Source organism: Herpailurus yagouaroundi, unplaced genomic scaffold (assembly GCF_014898765.1).
Source record: "Herpailurus yagouaroundi ecotype Mexico unplaced genomic scaffold, PumYag 214, whole genome shotgun sequence".
In the NCBI taxonomy this organism is placed as follows: Eukaryota; Metazoa; Chordata; class Mammalia; order Carnivora; family Felidae; genus Herpailurus; species Herpailurus yagouaroundi.
Window position 1 is genome coordinate 162,195 of NW_024412445.1, and position 27,222 is coordinate 189,416.

The following is a 27,222-nucleotide window of genomic DNA, read 5'->3' on the forward strand; positions in this document are numbered from 1 at the left end:
CTGAGGAGAACATAGCTGAAGACCTAGCTAAGGATGCAAACCAGCTTCTCAGCAGGGGTCATCCCCCTGCTGCCCATGGATGAGTTTGAGAGGTGGCTCTGAAATTGTTGGTGATGCTTACCTCTGTGTGTGCTTGAATACTCGAGTATGGGAGAGATGGTTCATGACACCATCTTATTCTCAAAGGGATTTGTGTCTTACCTTCCCATCCCACATCAGTTTTGAAAGTTGGGCAGAATAATTTGTTCTGGTGTTAATGAAATGGTATTTGCTGGTTTCTTTCCTGAGAGATTGCGTTTTCCAGGAAGGCTTCACATGGCTTTTTGACCAGCCAGACTTACCCTTTGCCCTTTTCTTTTCATCCTAGGCCAACACTGGACAAATTGATGACACCCAAGAGCAGCACAGAGTTATCAGCAGTAACCTCGCCCTCATTCAGGTGACTCTCCCCTTTGTCCATTTGATGAATCTCCTTCCTGCTTTGAATCTGCAGTCAGGCCTGCTCCAGGTAGGAAGAGCAAAGACTAAGTGAGCCCTTGTCCCTGTACTCCAGACTGAGCTTTGGGAATGGGCCCCTCATCCATTCTGTAACCACCAGACCACACTCATGTGGCAGCTGGAGGATCAGCCCAACTACAGGCACTGGCACTGTAGATGCCTCTTCTTGGAACCCAAGTTCCCTCCAGCTTCTTTACCTCCTTCTTTCCAAGACAGACTTATTGAAAGATTCACCTATACTTACTTACTCCTGTTTCTCATAGCATGGACAGGGCTAACTGCCTTCTCTTCCCACTGTCTTGATTTAAGCTATGCTTGCCAAAGTCACTGACATCCTAATTGGTGTACCCTCTGACTGCCTCGTGCATATGATCCTGCTTATAGTTTCTGGAGATTCTTCCTGTCTGGAAGTTCCTCCTTGGCCCCACTCCTGCCTCTCACCCTGTGCCTTCTCAGCTTTTGCAGGATATCCTCCAATCCCCACACCTTTGTCCCTTAAATGTTTCATGCTTGTTCAAACTTGAACCTCCTTCTAATAGACCCTAATTGGGCTAAGTTTTCATCCGAGGAGTCTCAGAGTATTACAAAATCAGGAAGCCTAGGGCAGGGGGAGACTGGGAAGAGATTGGCTCAGGACAAGAGAGGAAGTAGTTTTATCCAGAACCTTCTGGGCTTCTTTGGCTGGGGGCAGCCTGAGGCTGCACAAAGCACCTGGACTCTAAGATCAGACAGTCTGGTGTTAAGGCTATCATTTATCAACAGGTTGGCCTTGGGCAGACCACACAAGACTTGCTTAGCTGTATCTCCCTGTCCATCAGAGTAGGTGGATATCCGCTTTACCTCTCACCTGTGTTCTAGAGCCACTGTTTCTGGCTGTCTACGGGGCATCTCCATTTGCCCCTCCCCGAAGCATCCCTGAAACACCTTAGCCAGATCTGGCATCATCACCTTATCTCCTCACACTTACCTCTTGTGAAGTCCCCAATCCCTAAGAGTTTGATGGTTGAAAGTTCATTTTGGGGGTAGACCCTTGGGCAAATCACCTCACCTTATCTGTAAGATGGTCTGTTGTGAGGTTTCAATCATGTAAGGCCATGGCACCTGGCCACATGTGGTAAACTCCCAATCATGGTAGCTGTGCCTAGTGAGGAGTCTTCCCATTAATCAAGCCTGAGACCGAGTCTCTCTCAGCATCTCTGCACCTCAACTTTATGACCACTCGCGGAGGAGTCTGCCTCTGAGCTGTATTTGAATCCAGCCCTGCTTCTTTTCTTCCTTGCCTTGGCCTCTTGGTCTCCTGCATCACTGACATCAAACCTCTTCATTGCCCCAGGTTCCTTCCCCTCTGGCTCCTCTCTGCTTGGACACCTGAGTGACCTTTTCTAAATCCTAGAGCTGATCAAACTGCCTCCTCCTGAAGCTCCTTTGTTGGTTCTACTTGTCAAAGTGTAGGCCTGGCCCAAAGGTACTCCTGGTATGGTCCTTTCCCTTCCACAGCCTCATGTACCCCACACCTGCTGCCTTTGTGTGTGTGGTTGCCTTTCCTTGGAATGTCCTGTCTCTTCTTGTTCTTCTGGCAATGAAGTTCCATTCAGGTCTCAGTTCTAGCCCGACACCAGGTACTCTTTGGGGCCTTGCACATGCAACTGCAGCTGACCTGGTTGCAATTCTGTGTGTAGATGTCTGCCTTCTCCACTTGAGCCAAGTCACCTGTGCCAGGACCATGGCCTATGGCTGAAGAGCTTTGGATATTAAATGAGATGCTCGTGATGCCCTTAACAGAGAGGCTGGCAAGGGGCAGGTAATAAGTGCCTGAGCTACAAGTTTCCAAATCCTTGTCCATATGCATGCACATTTCCACATGATTGATTCTCAACCAACATTCATTAAGTGCTGACCTGGGCCAGACACTGGCTTGGCACATTCTGGTTCATAGCATGGATATAAGTTTGTCTCTTCTGTTTGTTAAGGAGCTTAACATTGAGTCACACATGGTCCAATAAATTTCATAATTGAACTTTTAGTAACTTCATATTCTATCACAAATACACCCGACAGTAATATTTAAAATATACCCATGAGTGATTTTTAACAACTGGTAGGACCCAGGAACTCAACTAGTAAGACTGAAGTGCAGCCACTAAGAGCTGGTCCAACAGGGCCGTTGCAAACTGTCCAAATTCAGCCCTATGCCACCTCATTCGACCTTCATCACATGGGTGCACATAAAATTGTTTGTAGGCTTCTGCTCAATAAATTACACCACAATGACATTGTTCTCTTTTTGCACGAATTTCTGAAGATAACTTCCCACAAGTTCACAAGGTATGAACAATTTAAAGATCTAGATTTTTCCAAAAAGGATTATAAAACATTTCAGTGCTTAGTATTAAGTAATAGCACCAGTGTTAATGTTTTAATTATTAGCTTTTCCATAACCTCACCAGCATTGAAAGTATTCTTCTAAACTAGTTTGTATTTGCCATATAGGTATATGTGGCCATAGACAATATATGCTATGGCTTCCTGTGGTTTTTTTTTAATATTGTTTTATTTAAGTAATGTCTACACCCAACCTGGGGCTTAAACTCATGACCCAAAGTCAAGAGTCACATGCTCTTCCAGCTGAGCCAGCTAGGTGTCCCTGTCTTTCTGTGTTGTTTTTTTTTTTTTTTAAGCACAAAAAGTATTATGCTGTACATATAATTCTGTAACTTGTACTTTTAAGAATGACTTAATGAATGAAAATCACTTAGAATAGCAGATAGCACTCAGGAAATGTCAGCTCCAGTCATTATTCTCATTATTACGTGGTTCTTTGTTCACATGTGCAAATGTTGTACTGAGAAAATGCTAGATCATAAGGTACATGGGTAAATTGTAGCCAAGTTTCCTCCCAGAATTCCTGTACCAATTTTACCACCATCTATATGTAAGAGAACCATTTTCCCACATATTTGTCAATGTGTATTTTATATTATCAACCTTTTAAATTTTTAAAAATTTATCTAATGTTTATTTATTTCTGAGGGAGAGAGAGAGAGAGAGCAGGGGAGGGGCAGAGAGGGAGGGAGAGAAAGAATCCCAAGCAGGCTCCGCATAGATGGCACAGAACCCACTGCAGGACTCGAACCCATGAACCTTGAGATCATGAACTGAGCTGAAAGCAAGAGTCAGATGCTTAACCGACTAAGCCACCCAGGTGCCCCTAAACCTTTTAAATTTTAATTTTACCTAGTCTGGGGGATAAATATAGTGTACCCATGCACTCATTGATTGATTCATTAATTGGATAAGCACAGACAAGGGCTTAGCACCTGCTGAGTTCCCCACCCACCCCCGCCAAAACTGAGAGGGCACTGACCTTTTCGTAGAGGAACACCAACATCAATTACAAAGAAATAAGATACCTACTTTCAAATTGGGATTAAATTTTTTTTCCTATTACTTGGGAAGCTGGTCACATTTTTGTTTGCTTTTTAGCCATTTGTATTTCCTTTTCTGTATCTTGTCAATTTATACTCCTTGTACATTTTTCTGTTGGGTTATCTTTTTTAAAAAGTTGGCGTCTGGGCGCCTGGGTGGCTCAGTCGGTTAAGCGGCCAACTTTGGCTCAGGTCATGATCTCGCGGTCCATGAGTTCGAGCCCCACGTCGGCCTCTGTGCTGACAGCTCAGAGCCTGGAGCCTGCTTCAGATTCTGTGTCTCCCTCTCTCTCTGCTCTTCTCCTGCTCATGTTCTATCTCTCTCCCCTTCAAAAATAAATAAACATTAAAAAGACAAAAGTTGGCATTGCTTTGTAAAATGGACTTCATGATTTTGATCACTAACCCTTTATTACTTATAAATGGAGATATTTTCTCCTACTCAGTTTCTGTCTTTGAAGTTTGTGGTATCACATAGAAGTCATACTTGGATTTATATACAGCTTATTTCATTTTTCTTCAGAGATTTTACACATCTTCAGAAGGAGTATTTAATCCAAAATCTGAAACACATTATCCTATATTTTTTCTTTTCATACATTAGGTTTTATGTTTAGTGGGGTGTGTGTATGAATGGTATAATGTAGGAATCCTTTTTTTTCCCCTAGGTATCCACTTTTCCTTACCCCATTTATTCAGTACCCACCCATTCCATACTGATTAGAAATGCCACCTTTATCATATTAAATTTCCATATATAAATTTTCATCTATTCTTGATGGTATTCCTGGACTCCAGTCTGTCCTGCTGATCTATTTGTCTATTTTTCTGCCAGTACCACCCTGTTTTAATTACAGTAGCCTTAAAACTAAATATTGATAATGAATGTGCCAAACTCCCTCTTGATCTTTTTTCTCAAGGTGTCTTGGCTGTTCTTGCACATCTACTCATCTTTGTGGAACTTAATATAAATTGTCAAGTGCCATGAAAAGTCTTGTTGGGACTTTCACTGGAATCATGTGGGTTAACTTGGGGAACATTTTCATCCATATATATGGTAGAGTTCTTTTTTTTTTAGGCTTCTTTAATAATACAGCATGTTTCCATTGAGACATTTGAATTACAGTTGAACAATATGGGTTTGAACTGCATGGGTCCACTTATAGGCAGATTTGTTTTCATAAATACAGTACTATAAATGTATGATTCCTTATGATATTCTTAATTTTTTTCCTCCAGCTTACTTTATTATGAGAATACAGTATATAATATAGCATACAAAATATGTGTGAATCAAGTTTGTGTTATGGGTAATGCTTCTGATCAGCAGTAGGCTGTTAGTAGTGAAGTTTTGAGGGAGTGACAAGTTATACACAGGTTTTCAACTTTACACAGTGTTGGTGCCCCTAGTGCCAGTGTTGGTCAAGGGTCAACTGTACTGATAACATGCCAGTATTGATACTGAGAGCTGGGCACCTCATGGTACTGGCCTGCATGAGCAGCAGAGGTGTGACGCCACTGAGATGAGATGGGAATTGCAGCCGGGATGGGGGAGAATGGAGAGAAAGAGGGCCACCAGCATGAAGGGCAATTGCCAAGGAAGGAAAGTCTGGGAGAGAGACAGTGTGCACAGCGACTTCCAAGGCGTAGCTGTGGATCGTGGATTTCCACATTGCAGGGGAAGTTGCTTGTCTGAGCAGCTGGGGGCTACAGAGCACTTTTGCCCAGACCAGTGAGAGGAGCCATGAGCAAGAGACTGGTGGCCTTTGGCCAAGGGCTGAGTAGGAGGTGAAGATTTTGTGATGGAAAATGGCATCAAACAAGTTGCAGAACAAGAAAACAATAGTTTTCAAGGGAGTTGGATTGAAGCAAGGTGTTTGTTTTTTCCAGGTTGGAGGGGCTGTTGGCAAATTTTAGGGTGAGGAAAGGAGGTTGGGTGACCTCAAGGTCAGAGAGGAGGCGGAGGGAAAGGCAGGGAGGAACAATGATGGTCAGAGACACCTTTCCTCATGTTTCTGACTTCTGCCCTGACAGGTGCAGGCCACTGTTGTGGGGTTCCTGGCTGCTGTGGCTGCCCTGCTGTTGGGTGCTATGTCTAGGGAGGAGTTGGACTTTGTGAAGGTGGAGTTGCTGTGTGCCAGCAGTGTCATCACCGCCTTTCTCGCTGCATTTGCCTTAGGTGAGCTGTGCCCCCACCCCAGTTACCACCCCCTCCTAGCTCTCTCTGTCCTCCATTCCTCAGTACTCTGCTCTCAACTCTTTGTGTTTCAGTTCCTTGAGATGTGGAAGATGGGTGCACTAATGGTGGGGCCTCACATGTCCTGCCAGAGGGTGGGGGAGAGCCTGTTAGTTAAATCTCCAAGCCCCACGTTATGGATGGGCAAGGAGGACAATGAGTCCTTTCCTAGGCAATGTATGTGTGCAGGAGTGAGCTGCTGACTCCATTTCTCTTCCCTCTGCTTGTTCAGAGAACTGGCCTTTGCTCAGTGGACACATTCATCTGTTCATCTATTCTCCATCCATTCATTCACTCATTCAGTCAGTCAGTCTTTAAATGTTATTTGAGCATAGCTTGCAAATGGGCCTGTGGAAGATTCTGGCATCTGCAGTCCTGTAGGGAGCAAGACTCTAGCATTAGCCTCAATTTCATCTCTGCAGAGAGGTCTTTTCTGACTCACTCAAGTTCTGCCCTCCGTCCTTCTTCCCAGCTGCTGACATGCTCTTCTGCACTCTGCACCTCTTTTCCTTATTGAGCACTTATAAACATCTGCAATTGTTCACTTCATTTTCTTCATTCTTTTCTGTCTCACCCCTTTGCTAGAATGTCAGCTCCTCAGAGAGGTGCCCCGTTAGAATAGGGCTTCTCCTATTCTGCTCCTGTCACACCGCCTGCCATGCATCAGACGCTTCCTCCATGTCTGCAGAAGGTGGAACACACAAGGAGTGACAAACAACCCTGTCTTCAGGGAGCTCACCCATTTCAGGGGCAACCACGGTTGCCATGAAATTACCATAGAATGTCCCCCCATTCATTCCTTACTCAGTACTTACTGAGTGTCTACTGTGTACCAGGCACTGGTGAGGTGTAGGGGATGCACTGGTGAGTAACTGTACTGTTTTGTGATGTGTATGTTCTGGTTTGGGGTGAGACATCAGTATGTAAGCACATAGCAAATTTTTTGTTTGTTTGTTTGTTTGTTTGTTCTCCAATATATGAAATTTATTGTCAAATTGGTTTCCATACAACACCCAGTGCTCATCCCAAAAGGTGCCCTCCTCAATACCCATCACCCACCCTCCCCTCCCTCCCACCCCCCATCAAGCCTCAGTTTGTTCTCAGTTGTTAAGAGTCTCTTATGCTTTGGCTCTCTCCCACTCTAACCTCTTTTTTTTTTTTTTCCTTCCCCTCCTCCATGGGTTTCTGTTAAGTTTCTCAGGATCCACATAAGAATGAAACCATATGGTATCTGTCTTTCTCTGTATGGCTTATTTCACTTAGCATCACACTCTCCAGTTCCATCCACGTTGCTACAAAGGGCCATATTTCGTTCTTTCTCATTGCCATGTAGTACTCCATTGTGTATATAAACCACAATTTCTTTATCCATTCATCAGTTGATGGACATTTAGGCTCTTTCCATAATTTGGCTATTGTTGACAGTGCTGCTATAAACATTGGGGTACAAGTACCCCTATGCATCAGTACTCCTGTATCCCTTGGGTAAATTCCTAGCAGTGCTATTGCTGGGTCATAGGGTAGGTCTATTTTTAATTTTCTGAGGAACCTCCACACTGCTTTCCAGAGCGGCTGCACCAATTTGCATTCCCACCAACAGTGCAAGAGGGTTCCCGTTTCTCCACATCCTCGCCAGCATCTATAGTCTCCTGATTTGTTGATTTTGGCCACTCTGACTGGCGTGAGGTGATATCTGAGTGTGGTTTTGATTTGTATTTCCCTGATGAGGAGCAATGTTGAGCATCTTTTCATGTGCCTGTTGGCCATCCGGATCTCTTCTTTAGAGAAGTGTCTATTCATGTTTTCTGCCCATTTCTTCACTGGGTTATTTGTTTTTTGGGTGTGGAGTTTGGTTAGCTCTTTATAGATTTTGGATACTAGCCCTTTGTCCGATATGTCATTTGCAAATATCTTTTCCCATTCCGTTGGTTGCCTTTTAGTTTTGTTGGTTGTTTCCTTTGCTGTGCAGAAGCTTTTTATCTTCATAAGGTCCCAGTAATTCATTTTTGCTTTTAATTCCCTTGCCTTTGGGGATGTGTCGAGTAAGAGACTGTTACGGCTGAGGTCAGAGAGGTCTTTTCCTGCTTTCTCCTCTAAGGTTTTGATGGTTTCCTGTCTCACATTCAGGTCCTTTATCCATTTTGAGTTTATTTTTGTGAATGGTGTGAGGAAGTGGTCTAGTTTCACCCTTCTGCATGTTGCTGTCCAGTTCTCCCAGCACCATTTGTTAAAGAGACTGTCTTTTTTCCATTGGATGTTCTTTCCTGCTTTGTCAAAGATTAGTTGGCCATAAATTTGTGGGTCTAGTTCTGGGGTTTCTATTCTATTCCATTGGTCTGTGTGTCTGTTTCTGTGCCAATACCATGCTGTCTTGATGATTACAGCTTTGTAGTAGAGGCTAAAGTCTGGGATTGTGATGCCTCCTGCTTTGGTCTTCTTCAAAATTACTTTGGCTATTCGGGGCCTTTTGTGTTTCCACATGAATTTTAGGATTGCTTCTTCTAGTTTCGAGCAGAATGCTGGTGCAATTTGGATTGGGATTGCATTGAATGTGTAGATAGCTTTGGGTAGTATTGACATTTTGACAATATTTATTCTTCCAATCCATGAGCAGGGAATGTCTTCCCATTTCTTTATATCTTCTTCAATTTCCTTCATAAGCTTTCTATAGTTTTCAGCATACAGATCTTTTACATCTTTGGTTAGATTTGTCCCTAGGTATTTTATGTTTCTTGGTGCAATTGTGAATGGGATCAGTTTCTTTATTTGTCTTTCTGTTGCTTCATTGTTAGTGTATAAGAATGCAACTGATTTCTGTACATTGATTTTGTATCCTGCAACTTTGCTACATTCATGTATCAGTTCTAGCAGACTTTTGGTGTAGTCTATCGGATTTTCCATGTATAATATCATGTCATCTGCAAAAAGCGAAAGCTTGACTTCATCTTTGCCAATTTGGATGCCTTTGATTTCCTTTTGTTGTCTGATTGCTGATGCTAGAAATTCCAACACTACGTTAAACAACAGTAGTGAGAGTGGGCATCCCTGTCATGTTCCTGATCTCAGGGAAAAAGCTCTCAGTTTTTCCCCATTGAGGATGATGTTAGCTGTGGGCTTTTCATAAATGGCTTTTATGATGTTTAAGTATGTTCCTTCTAGCCCAACTTTCTCAAGGTTTTTATTAAGAAAGGGTGCTGGATTTTGTCAAAGGCCTTTTCTGCATTGATTGACAGGATCATATGGTTCTTATCTTTTCTTTTATTAATGTGATGTATCACGTTGATTGATTTGTGAATGTTGAACCAGCCCTGCATTCCAGGAATGAATCCCACTTGATCATGGTGAATAATTCTTTTTATATGCTGTTGAATTCGATTTGCTAGTATCTTATTGAGCATTTTTGCATCCATATTCATCAGGGATATTGGCCTGTAGTTCTCTTTTTTTACTGGGTCTCTGTCTGGTTTAGGAATCAAAGTAATACTGGCTTCATAGAATGAGTCTGGAAGTTTTCCTTCCCTTTCTACTTCTTGGAATAGCTTGAGAAGGATAGGTATTATCTCTGCTTTAAATGTCTGGTAGAACTCCCCTGGGAAGCCATCTGGTCCTGGACTCTTATTTGTTGGGAGATTTTTGATAACCGTTTCAATTTCTTTGCTGGTTATGTGTTTGTTCAAGCTTTCTATTTCCTCCTGATTGAGTTTCGGAAGAGTGTGGGTGTTTAGGAATTTGTCCATTTCTTCCAGGTTGTCCAATTTGTTGGCATATAATTTTTCATAGTATTCCCTGATAATTGTTTGTATCTCTGAGGGATTGGTTGTAATAATTCCATTTTCATTCATTATTTTATCTATTTGGGTCATCTCCCTTTTCTTTTTGAGAAGCCTGGCTAGAGGTTTGTCAATTTTTAATTTTTTCAAAAAACCAACTCTTGGTTTCATTAATCTGCTCTACAGTTTTTTTAGATTCTATATTATTTATTTCTGCTCTGATCTTTATTATTTCTCTTATTCTGCTGGATTTAGGCTGCCTTTGCTATTCTGCTTCTATTTCCTTTAGGTGTGCTGTTAAATTTTGTATTTGGGATTTTTCTTGTTTCTTGAGATAGGCCTGGATTGCGATGTATTTTCCTCTCAGGACTGCCTTCACTGCATCCCAAAGCGTTTGGATTGTTGTATTTTCATTTTCGTTTGTTTCCATATATTTTTTGATTTCTTCTCTAATTGCCTGGTTGACCCACTCATTCGTTAGTAGGGTGTTCTTTAACCTCCATGCTTTTGGATGTTTTCCATACTTTTTCCTGTGGTTGATTTCAAGCTTCATAGCATTGTGGTCTGAAAGTATGCATGGTATGATCTCAATTCTTGTATACTTATGAAGGGCTGTTTTGTGACCCAGTATATGATCTATCTTGGAGAATGTTCCATGTGCACTCGAGAAGAAAGTATATTCGGTTGCTTTGGGATGCAGAGTTCTAAATATATCTGTCAAGTCCATCTGATCCAATGTATCATTCAGGGCCCTTGTTTCTTTATTGACCATGTGTCTAGATGATCTGTCCATTTCTGTAAGTGGAGTGTTAAAGTCCCCTGCAATTACCACATTCTTATCAATAAGGTTGCTTATGTTTATGAGTAATTGTTTTATATATTTGGGGGCTCCGGTATTCGGCGCATAGACATTTATAATTGTTAGCTCTTCCTGGTGGATAGACCCTGTTATTATTATATAATGCCCTTCTTCATCTCTTGTTACAGCCTTTAATTTAAAGTCTAGTTTGTCTGATACAAGTATGGCTACTCCAGCTTTCTTTTGGCTTCCGGTAGGATGATAAATAGTTCTCCATCCCCTCACTCTCAATCTAAAGGTGTCCTCAGATCTAAAATGAGTCTCTTGTAGACAGCAAATAGATGGGTCTTGTTTTTTTATCCATTCTGATACCCTATGTCTTTTGGTTGGTGCATTTAATCCATTTACATTCAGTGTTATTATAGAAAGATATGGGTTTAGAGTCATTGTGATGTCTGTATGATTTATGCTTGTAGTGATGTCTCTGGTACTTTGTCTCACAGGATGCCCCTTAGGATCTCTTGTAGGGCTGGTTTAGTAGTGACAAATTCCTTCAGTTTTTGTTTGTTTAGGAAGACCTTTATCTCTCCTTCTATTCTAAGTGACAGACTTGCTGGATAAAGGATTCTCAGCTGCATATTTTTCCTGTTCAGCAAATTAAAGATCTCATGCCAATCCTTTCTGGCCTGCGAAGTTTCAAAAGAGAGATCAGTCACGAGTCATATAGGTCTCCCTTTATATGTTAGGGCAAGTTTACCCCTTGCTGCTTTCAGAATTTTCTCTTTATCCTTGTATTTTGCCAGTTTCACTATGATATGTCGTGCAGAAGATCGATTCAAGTTACGTCTGAAGGGAGTTCTCTGTGCCTCTTGGATTTCAATGCCTTTTTCCTTCCCCACTTCAGGGAAGTTCTCAGCTATTATTTCTTCAAGTACCCCTTCAGCACCTTTCCCTCTCTCTTCCTCCTCTGAGATACCTATTATGCGTATATATTTCTTTTTAGTGTATCACTTAGTTCTCTAATTTTCCCCTCATACTCCTGGATTTTTTTATCTTTTTCTCAGCTTCCTCTTTTTCCATAACTTTATCTTCTAGTTCACCTATTCTCTCCTCTGCCTCTTCAATCCGAGCCGTCATGGTTTCCATTTTGTTTTGCATTTCGTTTAAAGCGTTTTTCAGCTCCTCGTGACTGTTCCTGAGTCCCTTGATCTCTGTAGCAAGAGATTCTCTACTGTCAGCTATACTGTTTTCAAGCCCAGCGATTAATTTTATGACTATTATTCTAAATTCACTTTCTGTTATATTATTTAAATCCTTTTTGATCAGTTCATTGGCGTTGTTATTTCCTGGAGATTCTTCTGAGGGGAATTCTTCCGCTTGGTCATTTTGGATAGTCCCTGGCGTGGTGAGGACCTGCAGGGCACTTCCCCTGTGCTGTGGTGTATAACTGGATTTGGTGGGCGGGGCCACAGTCAGACCTGATGTCTGCCCCCAGTGCACTGCTGGGGCCACAGTCAGACTGGTGCGTGCCTTCTCTTCCCCTCTCCTAGGGGCGGGATTCACTGTGGGGTGGCAAAGCCCGTTTGGGCTACTTGCACACTGCCAGGCTTGTGGTGCTGGGGATCTGGCGTATTAGCTGGGGTGGGTAGGCAAGGTGCACGGGGGCAGGAGGGGCAGGCTTAGCTCGCTTCTCCTTAGGTGATCCACTTCAGGAGGGGCCCTGTGGCAGCCAGAGGGAGTCAGACCCGCTGCTGGAGGGGTGGCTCCGCAGAAGCACAGTGTTGGGTATTTGCACGGAGCGAGCAAGTTCCCGGCAGGAACTGGTTCCCTTTGGGATTTTGGCTGGGGGATGGGCAAGGGAGATGGCGCTGGCGAGCACCTTTTTTCCCCCGTCAAACTGAGCTCTGTCGTCCTGGGGCTCAGCAACTCTCCCTCCCTTTGTCCTCCAGCCTTCCCACTTTCTGAGCAAAGTTGTTAACTTATGACCTCCCAGGTGCTAAGTCCCACTTGCTGTTGGAACACACTCGTCTGGCCCCTCAGCTTTTGCCAGCCAGACTTTGGGGGCTCTGCTTGGCCGGCGGGCCGCCCTTCTTCCCCGGCTCCCTCCCGCCAGTCCGTGCAGGCGCACCTCCTTGCCGCCCTTCCTACCCTCTTCCGTGGGCCTCTCGTCTGCGCTGGGCTCCAGATACTCCGCTCTGCTAGTCTTCTGGTGGTTTTCTGGGTTAGTTAGGCAGGTGTAGGTGGAATCTAAGTGATCAGCAGGACACGCAGTGAGCCCAGCGTCCTCCTATGCCACCATCTTCCCCGAAAGTTGCACATAGCAAATTTTAGCTAAGTGCAAGTGTCTCCTTTTTGAAGCCTCTCTGATCAGCTCTCTAGCATCACGCCCCCATTCATAGTCCTGCTTTCTTTTCATATCCTGTTTTTTACTTCAAATGCTTGTTCACTTACTTGTGTGCTGTCCCTCTACCCAACAAGCATTTACTGTATGAGCCCAGAGCCTGATGGCTATTTTCAACACCTAAAATAGGCATATTACCAGCTGCCAAATGTTTGCTGAATGAGTGGACTTCATTTTGGTTCTCTTCTGGACTGCATGTCTGAGTGTCTCTCGCAAACAATGTGCACGTATAAGAAAGAATAAGTGCTAACTGGGAATTGGATTTGCATTTACTCTTCTTCATCTGCTCATGAAACACCTTTGAGCTCAGCTCTCTGTAAAGATAATGTGGCGGGTTATTTAGTGGTTTCTCTTCCTTCCTGTGCTAGTGTATATAATCGGGATGGAGGGTAAGAGTGCAGAAACCCAGGAGCAAATTCATAAAGTGCACTTCCCTGGGCAGACAGCTCCTGGTCATGTACCTGTGCCTGTGCACATGGGGCAGGGGCTAGGACGCCATCACTCAGTCTATCCAAGGGAAGAGAAGAATGAGTATGCCACACCTTGTGGAGAAATAGAGCCCAAGAGATACTTGATATGAAGTCTCTGAAAACAACACAATCTGATGATTCCAGAGGCCAGCCCTGTTCCTGTGGAGTCTTGTAGAGGATGTCATTCCTAGCTCCCCATTTTCCAGATGAGGAAAGTGAAACACAGATGAGGGGTGAAGTTCAGCAGCATGGACATAAACTGGGTTGTCCAAAGATGTGTAGAAGTTGAGGAGCATGGCTGGTGGCTCATAGTGTGACCTAAGCATGACTGCTATAAAGCCAGGTGGTGGTGGTGGTTTTTAATAAGTGCTCTCAAACTCGTGGTTTCTATGTAGTCCCTATTTTTCACCAGACCACCAGCCACACAGACTCAACCTCACTTAGAACTGGCATTTCAAAAGAGATAAGGTAGCTATGACCTGGTCACAAAATAGGGCACAAACTGTGGCCAGTGGCAGCAGTGTTAGTAGGCCTTGAGGTGATAATTCTAATTATATTTAGAGTTACAGAGTAGTGAGTAAAGTATTAAAACACCAAGAGCCAAGATAAAATGTGTCTTTTTAAAAAATGTTTATTGGGGCGCCTGGGTGGCGCAGTCGGTTAAGCGTCCGACTTCAGCCAGGTCGCGATCTCACGGTCCGTGAGTTCGAGCCCCGCGTCGGGCTCTGGGCTGATGGCTCAGAGCCTGGAGCCTGTTTCTGATTCTGTGTCTCCCTCTCTCTCTGTCCCTCCCCCGTTCATGCTCTGTCTCTCTCTGTCCCAAAAAAATAAATAAACGTTAAAAAAAAATTTAAAAAATATTTATTTATTTATTTTGAGAGAAAGAAAGAGTGAGTGTTACAAGCTTAAGCAGGGGAGGGGTAGAGGGAGAGGGAGAAAGAGAGAGAATCCCAGGCAGGCTCCATGCTGTCATCACAGAGCCTGACATGGGGCTTGACCCCACAAACCATGAGATCACGACCTGAGTCAAAACCAAGAGTTGGACGCTTGACTGAGCCACCCGGGAGCCCCCAATGCTGTTGGATTAAGTCCTAGGCAGTAGATGAGGGCTGGAAGAGTGCATGTGACAGTCATCTCAGAACAGAGTCAGAACACAAAATAGGACCCAGGGAGGTATAGAGGCCACAAGAATGTGTCTCTCGGGTTTCCAGTGCTATACCCAAAAATTTACCCCCACTCCCCGCTGTTAGAGGTTACCTGCTGCCTTTGCCCAGTGGTGGCCCTGCCAGGATCCTGAGATGGGCCTGTTCCCCAGAGATGTGGACCCGCTGACAATGCTGTGCTGTAGTCTGCATGTGCTTCCCCTGCCTGCCTTCCTGTCTCCCACTGCGGGTGGCCTACATGCCATCTCATGGCTCTCCCAACACCCCTGTGGCCCCCCATTCCTCCTCACAGGCTTTGTCCCTAACAAACCTCTCACATGGCTAATCCCACTGGGGCACCTGTGTCCCCAGGGACCCCGACAGACACAAGAGGCTGTGCTCTGCCCCTGGGGCTCTGTTGCTCAGAGCGGTTTTGGAGTCTTCTTCCTGTCAGGGAGCAGCTGTGAGCTTCACATCTGTAGTTTCTGGTTTGGGAGCAGGAACCACCTCCCTGCTGTCTCCCCCATGGGTTTGAGTGTATCATCAAATCTTTCAGGCTGCTGAACACCACGCCCGCAAGTCGCAGGGTCCACCCTACTGCAGCCTTCTCAGACTTCAGCATAGTGGGGAAACTGAGTGTTAGGGCAGCCTGGCTCCAGGGGAGGGCTGTGTGGATAGAAGCAAGTTACTGAGCAGCCTCCCGACCACTTTCTCATCCTGTGCTTTGAGTTTCTTCTGCCACCTCCCTGCAGGAATGCTGATGGTCTGCATAGTAATTGGTGCTCGGAAGCTTGGGGTCAATCCAGACAACATTGCCACGCCCATTGCTGCCAGCCTGGGAGACCTCATCACGTTGTCCATCCTGGCCTTTGTTAGCAGCTTCTTCTATAAACACAAAGGTAAGAGGTACCCCTTGAGGTGGGGCACACAAACAAGGCTGGGTCCAATGTCGGCAAACAGCAAGCTCTCCCATCCACTCAGGTCAGCAGATAAGTTCAGTCTCCACCTTAGGGCAGGGGTATGCAAGGAGACCAGGGAGGACCAGAGGATGGCCTTGCCACTTCAGTGCGCCCTCATAGGTTAACAGACCCTCCATGGGTAAGGCATGTGTCACACCAGACACATACAAACCAGCTGGGAAGGGACTCCCAAGGAGGCATGTCATAGCCATGGGCAGCAGCATATGCTCTCCCTGCTGGTGTGAGGCAGGAAAAGCCCAGGTCTCCTCAGAAGGTGGCCCAGTGCCCTGGTCATCAGCCAAGGAAGGCATTCACACCTCTTGTATGACAGACCCTTGTGGCCAGAGGCTCTGACTCCACCAGGGGTCTCCCTAGATCTGCCCCGGGGGCACACTGAACATGTTCTGCCCTGGGCATTGTGGACAGGTAGCATCTCCCTTCCCCAGATGGTTCTCACCTGCTGACTACTCCCCTCTGAGCATCACAGTTTTTGCTTTCCACCTAAGCTGGCTGCCCACAGTTGTTTGGATCTAGTAAGTGTTGATTCTGTGCATGGTCATAACCCCAAGTACCTGGGGGCAGGTGGCATCAGTGAGTGGAGTGAACAGTGAAGAAGATGGTGGACAGCAGTGGGGAATGTGGTGACACTTATTTGGAGGAAATACCTAGACACAGGCACAGACACAGCGAAGCTCTGGCTTATCGTTGCCCTGTGGGAACTCAGACTCCGGAGCAAGAGAAATCACCCAGTGCTTACATGCTGGCAGCTGAAGCAGACTGACAGAATACCTGTGATTTAGTGTGTCTGGGCATTGAGACCCTCTCCCTCTCAGCTCTGGGACCAGCTCCTTGTCACCCCAGGAACTGCCTGCCACCAATACTGTTTGATGGTTGGGAGATCCTCAAAATTCCTGTAAGTGGCAATGAAGATCTAGTGATAAGATGACCTAATTTTATCTTTAAACCATAGTGAATTTAAAACAAGACTTGTGTGTGGGTTGGTTAATCGAGTTTTACTTATAAAACAAATTTGGGTCACTGGTGTTTCCAGACCCTTCTTCTCTACCCTACTGTGCATGTTGCAACACATGACTTAGTAGCTGTTGAATCATTGTTGGGTTGTCCGTCCCTCAAATTAGACTGAATTTATCTTGGGTGCACTTACAGGTTCACTGGGCCTGGCACATGTGAGATAAATCTTCACTGATGAAGAATGAGCTGTTGGCTGTGTCACCTGTCAGTGTAGTTGGGAAGACAAGCCATGTGTGGGGGAAGTATTCATCATGGTGGTGGGAAAATATGAAGTGGATCCTCTGCCAGGGCTCCTGAATCATTCTAGAAAAATCAGACTGAAAAAAATGTCCTAAAAGCAGCACTCCTGTAGGCTGCTGCTTCCTAGAGCTTTTGAGACTTGCTTAGAGCTTCCTGGGCCTGTTTCCCTCCTCCTGGGATGGCGAAAGGCTGGCCCCTTCCATGATGAGTTACTTTGTCTGTAGTCCAAGTTGAGCAACTGTGGCCTGTGCTTCCATGTAGCTGCCCAAGGAGACCGGCCTCCCTATGGCAGAGGAATGAACCATGATTGTTTAGTGCAGAGAAAGACAAGAGGGGAGGAGTCCTCCTAATGATGCTGCTCAGAGAAATGGGATGTGGGGCACAGACCTACCTGCATTCCTCTGCATGCTGGGGTCCACTTGGCAGAGGACTGTGCACCACCTGAGCCTGTCCTTTAGAGGTGGGGATGGGGGTGAGAGGATAGCTCTAGAGAAAGCTGGTGTCTTGTTTGGAGTGATTGGGAAGGTGACACACAAAATATAAGGGAAGAAGGGAGTGAGTGAGAATGATGGTATGTGGGGCCCTGACCTGGCTCCAGGAACAGTCAGGTGTCCCAGAACCGTCAGAGTTCTGCTGGCTCCAACCAGCAGAGAAGATGACACAGGGGCATAAGTAGCTGCAAAGCTGGGTGTGGTCTGAGCCCTGAGGGACCCATAGATGCTGGGGAGGCCACCTTAGGCTGGCCTCAGCCAGGAGCAGATTGGCATCATTAACCAACTCTGGCTGTAGCCCTGATGTCTGCATGCTGGCTCAGGTGCTGGTGGGCCACCTCTTCATGCTGTAGTCTCTCCTATGCCCATCTGAGGGGGAATGGAGAACATGACATGAGTTTGTGCTCAGAAGGTGCTGGGCACAGTGCTGGCCTGTGGACACAATCCCATAAATGTAACCATTAATAATAATAATAATAATAAGGTTGAGGTGGAAGGAGATGGGAGAGGTTATGTATGTCAGGAAAATAGCAAAAAAGAGAAGTAAAGGGGCTTGTGACAGGAATTGAGGATAAAGAGGAGCTTTTCCAGTTGCTTAATAAGATGGACAAAATCTTTAGAAGTATGGTAGGTTGTCCACCCTAAACTACCGGAGACAGAAGCATCTCCTCAGCTCCAAGCCCACCTCTAATCATTGCAGCCCAGACTGTGGCCCCACAGTCCATGCTCATGTGCCCTGGCACTCACTCTGTCTGTCTCTCTCTCTCTCTCTCTCTCTCTCTCTCTCCCTCCCTCCCTCCCTCCCAGATAATCGATACCTGACGCTACTGGTCTGTATCAGCTTCACGGCCCTGATCCCCTTGTGGGTCCTCATTGTCAAGCAGAACCCGCCCATCATGAGGATCCTGAAGTTCGGGTGGTTCCCAATCATTCTAGCGATGGTCATCAGCAGGTGCGCATGAGTGAGGGCTGCCACCACCCCTTTGCTCTCCATGCCACCCCTGTCTGGCCTCTGCAGACAGGGAGAGTGGCCTGAGGCCACCAAGCCTCCAGGGTGAGGATGTAAATCATGTGGGTTTAAATCATTTTCTGGCTGATCATGGTTGGAGGGAATCATTGCTGTGGGCTCCTTCACTGAGTCCTGGTGCCGGTTGTTGAGTCATACCTCTTTGTTCTTCATCTCTTTCCCTCTCACCAAGAACCTTAGGCCTTATTCTGAGAGGCAGTCCTGTTTACCACTGCAGGAGTATCAGAGCCAGGAAGAACTGAACCTGGAAACATCAGATGAACACACTGATGCCAGGACCTCTTGTCCCCTCGTGGCACTGCAGGACACCTGTCTCCCCCATCCCTGCTGCCAGAGTTCCCCTGTTTAGGCTTCAGAGGGTCCCTCACCTGGCCCTACAGTGATGGCTCTGTGGATACCATTTCCACAGCATGGCTGCTGGTGGGACCTAGTGGGGCTGAGGGATTCGTCCCCCTGGGCCCTTGGGCCTTCAGCTGAGCTCAGGTCTTCCACCCTTGAACCTCACTCTCCAGAGCCCTTTCTGTTAGTAGACCTGGATGGTCACCACCCCAGTGCTTTCTGGGGTGCTTTCCAAACTTTGAATCTTAGGGAGAAGTGGTTATGGTCCAGGTGTCTTTGATTCCAGAAAGCTCCTGGGCTCCTCTTACGAACTGATCCAACTTTGCCAGGACTGTAGGAGCAGGGCAGTCTTTGCTGAACTCCAGGGGCTGGTAGGAGCAAGGTCTTATTGCAGCATCTCTGAGAACAAGGAGCAGAAGTGGATTCTCATGCAGGTTCCATTTACTGCTCAGGAAAGTAGCAGTTAGTTGTGGTACATGAGCTGTCACATGGGAGAGTCCAGCCAGCTACGTGGCCTCAGAGAGTTTGTAACTTGTTTTTAATGGGCTAACATTATCTGATGGGCCTTCTGGAACAGCTGAGGCTCAGAATAGAGGTGGAGAACCATGTGCGTGGTGGAGAGGACACTGTGGATACCAGCCTGTCTATATCAGATACTTTGTGTAGGGGTCAGGAAAGTGTTTGCTACACTGAGAAAGGAAACTGGTAAGACATTTTGAAAAAAAAATTTTTTTTAAATATTTGTTTATTTTTGCGAGAGCAAGCGAGCCAGCGAGCATGACTGGGGCAGGGGCAGAGAGAGAGAGAGAAAATCCTAAACAGGCTCCGGGCTCTGAGCTGTCAGTATATAGCCCGACGTGGGGCTCGAACTCCAGAATAATGAGATCACGACCTGAGCTGAAGTCAGACTCTCAACCGACTGAGCCACCCAGGTGCCTCTGATAAGACATTTTGTATAGAGGTGTACCAGGTCCCCTACAAGGATAAACTAATCATTTGCCCTCTGCTCTCTCCCCAGTTTTGGAGGGCTCATCTTGAACAAAACCATTTCTAAACAGCAATTCCAAGGCATGGCCATATTTACTCCCATCATATGTGGTAGGTATTGGCAGTCACCATCACCTGGGACCCCTGGGCTGTGTTAGCCCCCAGGGCTTGGGCAGTGGGACCTGAAAAGCAGTGACTTCAGAGCTCCAGCCCCAGGCCCTCAAAGGCAGAATCTGGAAACTGAGCCATGGCTGTGTTTCTGCTGGGCAGGGACTACCAGGCTGGTTTTTCTCATATGGAAGGAGACCCTCAGGGAGAAAGCCCTGACCACTGCTCCACCAGCTCACACTCTTCCTCACAGTCACCACAGAGGCTTGAACTGTCCCACAGAGCTAAATCTCATGCCTTGAAGGCACATCTAAGCCAGGATTCACTGGCACCTGATCGTGGCCTTCAGAACTGGGGTGTTGGCTTCTCATGGTTTGTTTGTATGTTTGTTTGCTAATTTCTTAAATTTAGATTCATTGATGACATTTAAAACTAAGAATTTTGCACATAAAAATCTGGATTTCTGCCTTCTTCAAAAGCAAGACTGTGACAATACTGAGTTTACATTCTGGGTGAGGAAACAATCAGCTGCCACTCAGGACTTGTGTTTGTCCGGTTTGCCTGAATCCCCTCCATTCCTTGTTGTCTTCCACCCAACCCTTCATTGATCTCCCTTCTAGGCTTAGATGCTATGGGCTCTTTTAACCAAAGCTTGGTTTGTGTCTGGCTTCTGATAAGGATCTGTAAATGGGACTGACCAGTCAGGGAGGGAACCAAATATGATAGCTTTTTGCACACTTTGCTTGGTCCCAGACCCTGGTGTTCTGGGGCTGCAGAAACAGGCTACAGAGGCCTTTGGGCACCCCCTCTCCCCATTTCCATGGGAACACAGGTGACTATTCCTTGAATATCAGTGGGCCACACAGCACGTCTGTCCCAGTAGAGGCAGGGCTTGCCCGTCATACAAGGAGTTGGCCATGTGGAAGACAACAACTGCTAAGGCAGACTAAAGCTTGGAAAGATTTCCTTGGATGTCACCAACTCAGATGACTGTGGGGCAACATGAGAATGTTGAATGAGTTCAGCCAGTATGACAATAGCTGGGCAGTAAGGAGCAGCAGGGAATAGGTCATGCTGCAGAAAGTGTTCCTGGTATGGAGGGAGAGGGGCCTGCTTAGCTCCAGCCAATTGCTGCCTGGCAAGTTTGGAGGTCCAGAGTTGCCAGAACTGACTTGTTAGGAGAAGCCAGCAATTTATGTAAATGCTAACAATTAATTTGAGTTACATTTTTAAATCCACTCTTCCCCACATGATTTTTAAATCATGTGGATTGAGCAAAATAGATCTGCAGCCATCCTCTGCCCACAGACCTTTGCATCCAGGGTTGTTGGTCTCTACCTCTGGAGATCACTGGGGCACATCTGGCCCAATGAGGGGTTATTCCCCAATGGGCTGAGGAAACAGGATGGAGGCAGCCTTCCCACTCTCTAAAGAAGATGGTCCTGAACAGGCGCTCTTCTCTGTCAGCCTGTAATCCTGTCCCTGCAAAGACAGCTCAGCATGGCCTTTGTCATCTTGGCATGGTCCATTCTCTGTGGAAGCTGGGAGTCTCAGCCATAAGCCCCAGGCCTGTTGCATATGCTATCCCCTCTTCCCTTGCTGCTGTTGCCCACCTTCTCTTCCATCTCCTTTCCACCTTAGGTGAAAAAATCTTTTCATTTTCTCAGATGTTCCAGTCTGTAATCTGATCCCTGTCACTTCCCACGGCCTTGAGGTCCTTATCAAAATATCTTCCCATAGACCTTTCCATCACTCTCCCTCCCTCCCTCTACTTGACAAATCTGTATTGTAAACCTACTTTGCAGTCACATTTCCTTCACCATAAGAGGTAGCTGTCAAGGTGATACAGTTACTACCCTGGCACTAAACTCACAAGGTCGAGTTTACCCTTGCTTGCAGTTTACCCTTGCTTACCCTTAAAATCTGTTGTAAAGTGGGAGGGAAGGAAAAGAGACCAAGTGCTACATCAATCAAGGGAGGCTTCTGGAGGAAGTAGACTTAAAATAAGGGCCAGAACTGAGAGACTGGCATAAAAAGGGGGAAACCACATTCTTTTTCTCCTCCCAGGTGTTGGTGGCAATCTGGTGGCAATTCAGACCAGCCGGATCTCCACCTACCTGCACATGTGGAGCACACCTGGTGTCCTACCCCTCTGGATGGAACAATACTGGCCTAATCCATGCTCCACTTTCTGCACCTCAGGTGAGTCTGGTATCTTCTGGAAGCCACATGGCCATTTCTTTCAACAAGTAAAATTTACCATTAGTGGAATCTGGTGTCTGTAGCAACAGAGGTCTAAGGCCAGTGCTGACTTCAACAGAGATCATCTTCAAGGTCATGAGTCCTTCTCCCAGAGACCTGATTCCCACCCTTGCCTTTAGTTGATTGATTGATTCATTCATTCATTCATTTAAATATTCAAATATTCAAACATTCAAATATTCATTGAAGGTCTGCCAGGTACTAGATGTCACATTATTGTGATGAGTCAGGGAAAGCTGAGTCTTGTCCCCATGTATATACATGGTCCAGAAAAGCAGATACAGGGAGCCAGTGTGGCTCAGTTGGTTGATCGTCCCAACTTTTTATTTTTGGCTTAGGTCATGACCCCAAGGTCATGGGAAAGTCTCTCTCTCTCTCTCTCTCCCTCTCTCCCACTCTCCCACTCTCCCTCTCCCCCTCTTCCTCCCTCCCTCTGCCCCACAGTACTCTCTCCCTCTCTAAAAGCAAAAACAAACAGAAGAGCAGATAAACACACCAAAAATGGAGCTCTTGACTACATATTGTGGTATGGTTTTTAGGGTTTGTTTCTTTGTTTATTTTTTTAAATTTTATATTTATTTTTTAAAATTTACATCCAAATTAGCATATAGTGAAACAATGATTTCAGGAGTAGATTCCTTAATGCCCCTTATGCATTTAGCCCATCCCCCCTCCCACAACCCCTCGATCAACCCTCAGTTTGTTCTCCATATTTATGAGTCTCTTCTGTTTTGTCCCCTCCCTGTTTTTTATTATTTTTGTTTCCCTTCCCTTATGTTCATCTGTTTTGTCACTTGAAGTCCTCATATGAGTGAAGTCATATGATATTTGTCTTTCTCTGACTAATTTCACTTAGAATAATACCCTCCAGTTCTATCCACGTAGTGGAATGGCAAGATTTCATTCTTTGTGATTGCTGAATAATACTCCATTGTATATATATGCCACATTTTCTTTATCCATTCATCCATCGATAGGACATTTGGGCTCTTTCCATACTTTGGCTATTGATGATAGTGCTGCTATCAACATGGGGTGCATGTATCCCTTCGAAACAGCACACCTATATCCCTTGGATAAATGCCTAGTAGTGCAATTGCTGGGTCTTAGCATAGTTATATTTTTAGTCTTTTGAGGAACCTCCATACTGTTTCCTAGAGTGGCTGCACAAGCTTGCATTGCCACCAACAATGCAAAAGAGACCCTCTTTCTCCACATCCTTGCCAACATCTGTTGTGGCCTGAGTTGTTAATGTTAGCCATTCTGACAGGTGTCAGGTGGTATCTCATTGTGGTTTTGATTTGGATTTCCCTAATGATGAGTGGTGTTGAGACTTTTTTCATGTGTTAGTTGGCCATCAGTTTGTCTTCCTTGGAAAAGTGTCTATTCATGTCTTTTGCCCATTTGTTCACTGGATTATTTGTTTTTTGGGTGTTGAGTTTGATAAGTACTTTGTAGATTTTGGATACTAACCCTTTATCTGATATGTCATTTGCAAATATCTTCTCCCATTCTGTTGGTTGCCTTTTAGTTTTGCTGATTGTTTCCTTTGCTGTGCACAAGTTTTTTATTTTGATGAGGTCCCAGTAATTCATTTTTGCTTTTGTTTCCCTTGCCTCTGGAGACGTGTTGAGTAAGAAGTTGCTACGGGCAAGATGAAAGAGATTTTTGCCTGCTTTCTCCTCGAGGATTTTGGTGGCTTCCTGTCTTACATTGAGGTCTTTCATCCATTTTGAGTTTATTTTTGTGTGTGGTGTAAGAAAGTGGTCCAGGTTCATTTTTCTGCATGTCGCTGTCCAGTTTTCCCAGCACCACTTGCGGAAGAGACTGTCTTTATTCCATTGGATATTCTTTCCTGCTTTGTCAAAGATTAGTTGGCCATATATTTGTGGGTTCATTTCTGGGTTCTCTATTCTGTTCCATTGATCCGAGGGTCTGTTCTTGTGCCACTACCATACTGTCTTGATGATTACAGCTTTGTAGTATAGCTTAAAGTCTGGGATTGTGATGCCACCTGCTTTGGTTTTCATTTTCAAGATTGCTTTGACTATTCATGGTCTTTTCTGGTTCTATACAAATTTTAGGATTATTTGTTTTAGCTCTGTTAAGAAAGCTGGTGTTATTTTGATCGGGATTGCATTGAATATGTAGATTGCTGAGGGGATGGAGAACTATTTATCAGGCTACTGGAAGTCAAAAGAAAGCTGGAGTACCCATACTTATATCAGACAAACTAGACTTTAAATTAAAGGCTGTAACAAGACATGAAGAAGGGCATTTTATAATAATTACAGGGTCTATCCATCAGGAAGAGCTAATGATTATAAATGTCTATGAGCCGAATATGGGAGCCCCCAAATATATAAAACAATTACTAACAAACATAAGCAACCTTATTGATAAGAATGTTGTAATTGCAGGGGACTTTAACACTCCACTTACAGAAATGGATAGATCATCTACACATATGGTCAATAAAGAAACAAGGGCCCTGAATGATACATTGGATCAGATGGACTTGACAGATATATTTAGAACTCTGCATCCCAAAGCAACAATATACTTTCTTCTCGAGTGCACATGGAACATTCTCCAAGATCACATACTGGGTCCCAAAACAGCCCTTCATAAGTATACAAGAATTGAGATCATACCATGCATACTTTCAGACCACAATGCTATGAAGCTTGAAATCAACCACAGGAAAAAGTCTGGAAAACCTCCAAAAGCATGAAGGTTAAAGAACACCCTACTAAAGAATGAATGGGTCAACCAGGCAATTAGAGACGGAATTAAAAAATATATGGGCAGAAACGAAAATGAAAATACAACAATCCAAACGCTTTGGGATGCAGCAAAGGCAATCCTGAAAGGAAAATACATTGCAATCCAGGCCTATCTCAAGAAACAAAAAAAATCCCAAATACAAAATCTAACAGCACACCTAAAGGAAAAAGAAGCAGAGCAGCAAAGACACCCCAAACCCAGCAGAAGAAGAGAAATAATAAAGATCAGAGCAGAAATAAACAATATAGAATCTAAAAAAAACTGTAGAGCAGATCAATGAAACCAAGAGTTGGTTCTTTGAAAAAATAAACAAAATTGATAAACCTCTAGCCAGGCTTCTCAAAAAGAAACGGGAGATGACCCAAATAGATAAAATCATGAATGAAAATGGAATTATTACAACCAATCCCGCAGAAATACAAGCAATTATCAGGGAATACTATGAAAAATTATATGCCAACAAACTGGACAACCTGGAAGAAATGGACAAATTCCTAAACACCCACACACTTCTAAAACTCAATCAGGAGGAAATAGAAAGCTTGAACAGACCCATAACCAGCGAAGAAATTGAATCGGTTATCAAAAATCTCCCAACAAATAAGTGTCCAGGACCAGATGGCTTCCCAGGGGAGTTCTACCAGACGTTTAAAGCAGAGATAATACCTATCCTTCTCAAGCTATTCCAAGAAGTAGAAAGGGAAGGAAAACTTCCAGACTCATTTCATGAAGCCAGTATTACTTTGATTCCTAAACCAGACAGAGACCCAGTAAAAAAAGAGAACTACAGGCCAATATCGCTGATGAATATGGATGCAAAAATTCTCAATAAGATACTAGCAAATCGAATTCAACAGCATATAAAAAGAATTATTCACCATGATCGAGTGGGATTCATTCCTGGGATGCAGGGCTGGTTCAACATTCGCAAATCAATCAACGTGATACATCACATTAATAAAAGAAAAGATAAGAACCATATGATCCTGTCAATCGATGCAGAAAAGACATCTGACAAAATTCAGCGACTTTCTTAATAAAAACACTTCAGAAAGTCTGGATAGAAGGAACATACTTAAACATCATAAAAGCCATTTATGAAAAGCCCACAGCTAACATCATCCTCAATGGGGAAAAACTGAGAGCTTTTTCCCTGAGATCAGAAACACGACAGGCATGTCTACTCTCACCACTGTTGTTTAACATAGTGTTGGAAGTGCTAGCATCAGCAATCAGACAACAAAAGGAAATCAAAGGCATCCAAATTGGCAAAGATGAAGTCAAGCTTTCGCTTTTTGCAGATGACATGATATTATACATGGAAGATCCAATAGACTCCACCAGAAGTCTGTTAGAACTGATACATGAATGTAGCAAAGTTGCAGGATACAAAATCAATGTACAGAAATCAGTTGCATTCTTATACACTAATAATGAAGCAACAGAAAGATAAAGAAACTGATCCGATTCACAATTGCACCAAGAAGCCTAAAATACCTAGGGACAAATCTAACCAAAGATGTAAAAGATCTGTATGCTGAAAAGTATAGAAAGCTTATGAAGGAAATTGAAGAAGATATAAAGAAATGGAAAGACATTCCATGCTCATGGATTGGAAGAATAAATACTGTCAAAATGTCAATACTACCCAAAGCTATCTACATATTCAATGCAATCCCAATCCAAATTGCACCAGCATTCTGCTCGAAGCTAGAACAAGCAATCCTAAAATTCATATGGAACCACAAAAAGCCCCGAATAACCAAAGTCATTTTGAAGAAGAAGACCAAAGCAGGAGGCATCACAATCCCAGACTTTAGCCTCTACTACAAAGCTGTAATCATCAAGACAGCATGGTATTGGCACAAAAACAGACACATAGACCAATGGAATAGAATAGAAACCCCAGAATTAGACCCACAAACTTATGGCCAACTAATCTTTGACAAAGCAGGAAAGAACATCCAATGGAAAAAAGACAGTCTCTTTAACAAATGGTGCTGGGAGAACTGGACAGCAACATGCAGAAGGTTGAAACTAGACCACTTCCTCACACCATTCACAAAAATAAACTCAAAATGGGTAAAGGACCCGAATGTGAGACAGGAAACCATCAGAACCCTAGAGGAGAAAGCAAGAAAAGACCTCTCTGACCTCAGTCATAGCAATTTCTTATTTGACACATCCCCAAAGGCAAGGGAATTAAAAGCAAAAATGAATTACTGGGACCTTATGAAGATAAAAAGCTT

At 44.6% G+C, this 27,222-nt stretch overlaps 1 protein-coding gene across 11 annotated transcripts in view; it reads left to right on the plus strand.

Moving 5' to 3' along the window:
- SLC41A3 (solute carrier family 41 member 3) overlaps positions 1 to 27,222 on the plus strand; it is a 177,758-nt gene that overhangs the window by 65,768 nt on the left and 84,768 nt on the right. For all 11 annotated transcript variants that reach the window (XM_040454918.1, XM_040454922.1, XM_040454925.1 and 8 more), the window contains 6 exons: positions 368 to 439; positions 5,958 to 6,102; positions 15,494 to 15,640; positions 18,271 to 18,415; positions 19,848 to 19,927; positions 21,992 to 22,126. In XM_040454918.1, coding sequence (XP_040310852.1) covers positions 368 to 439; positions 5,958 to 6,102; positions 15,494 to 15,640; positions 18,271 to 18,415; positions 19,848 to 19,927; positions 21,992 to 22,126 — 724 coding nt within the window. The remainder of the gene's footprint in view (positions 1 to 367; positions 440 to 5,957; positions 6,103 to 15,493; positions 15,641 to 18,270; positions 18,416 to 19,847; positions 19,928 to 21,991; positions 22,127 to 27,222) is intronic.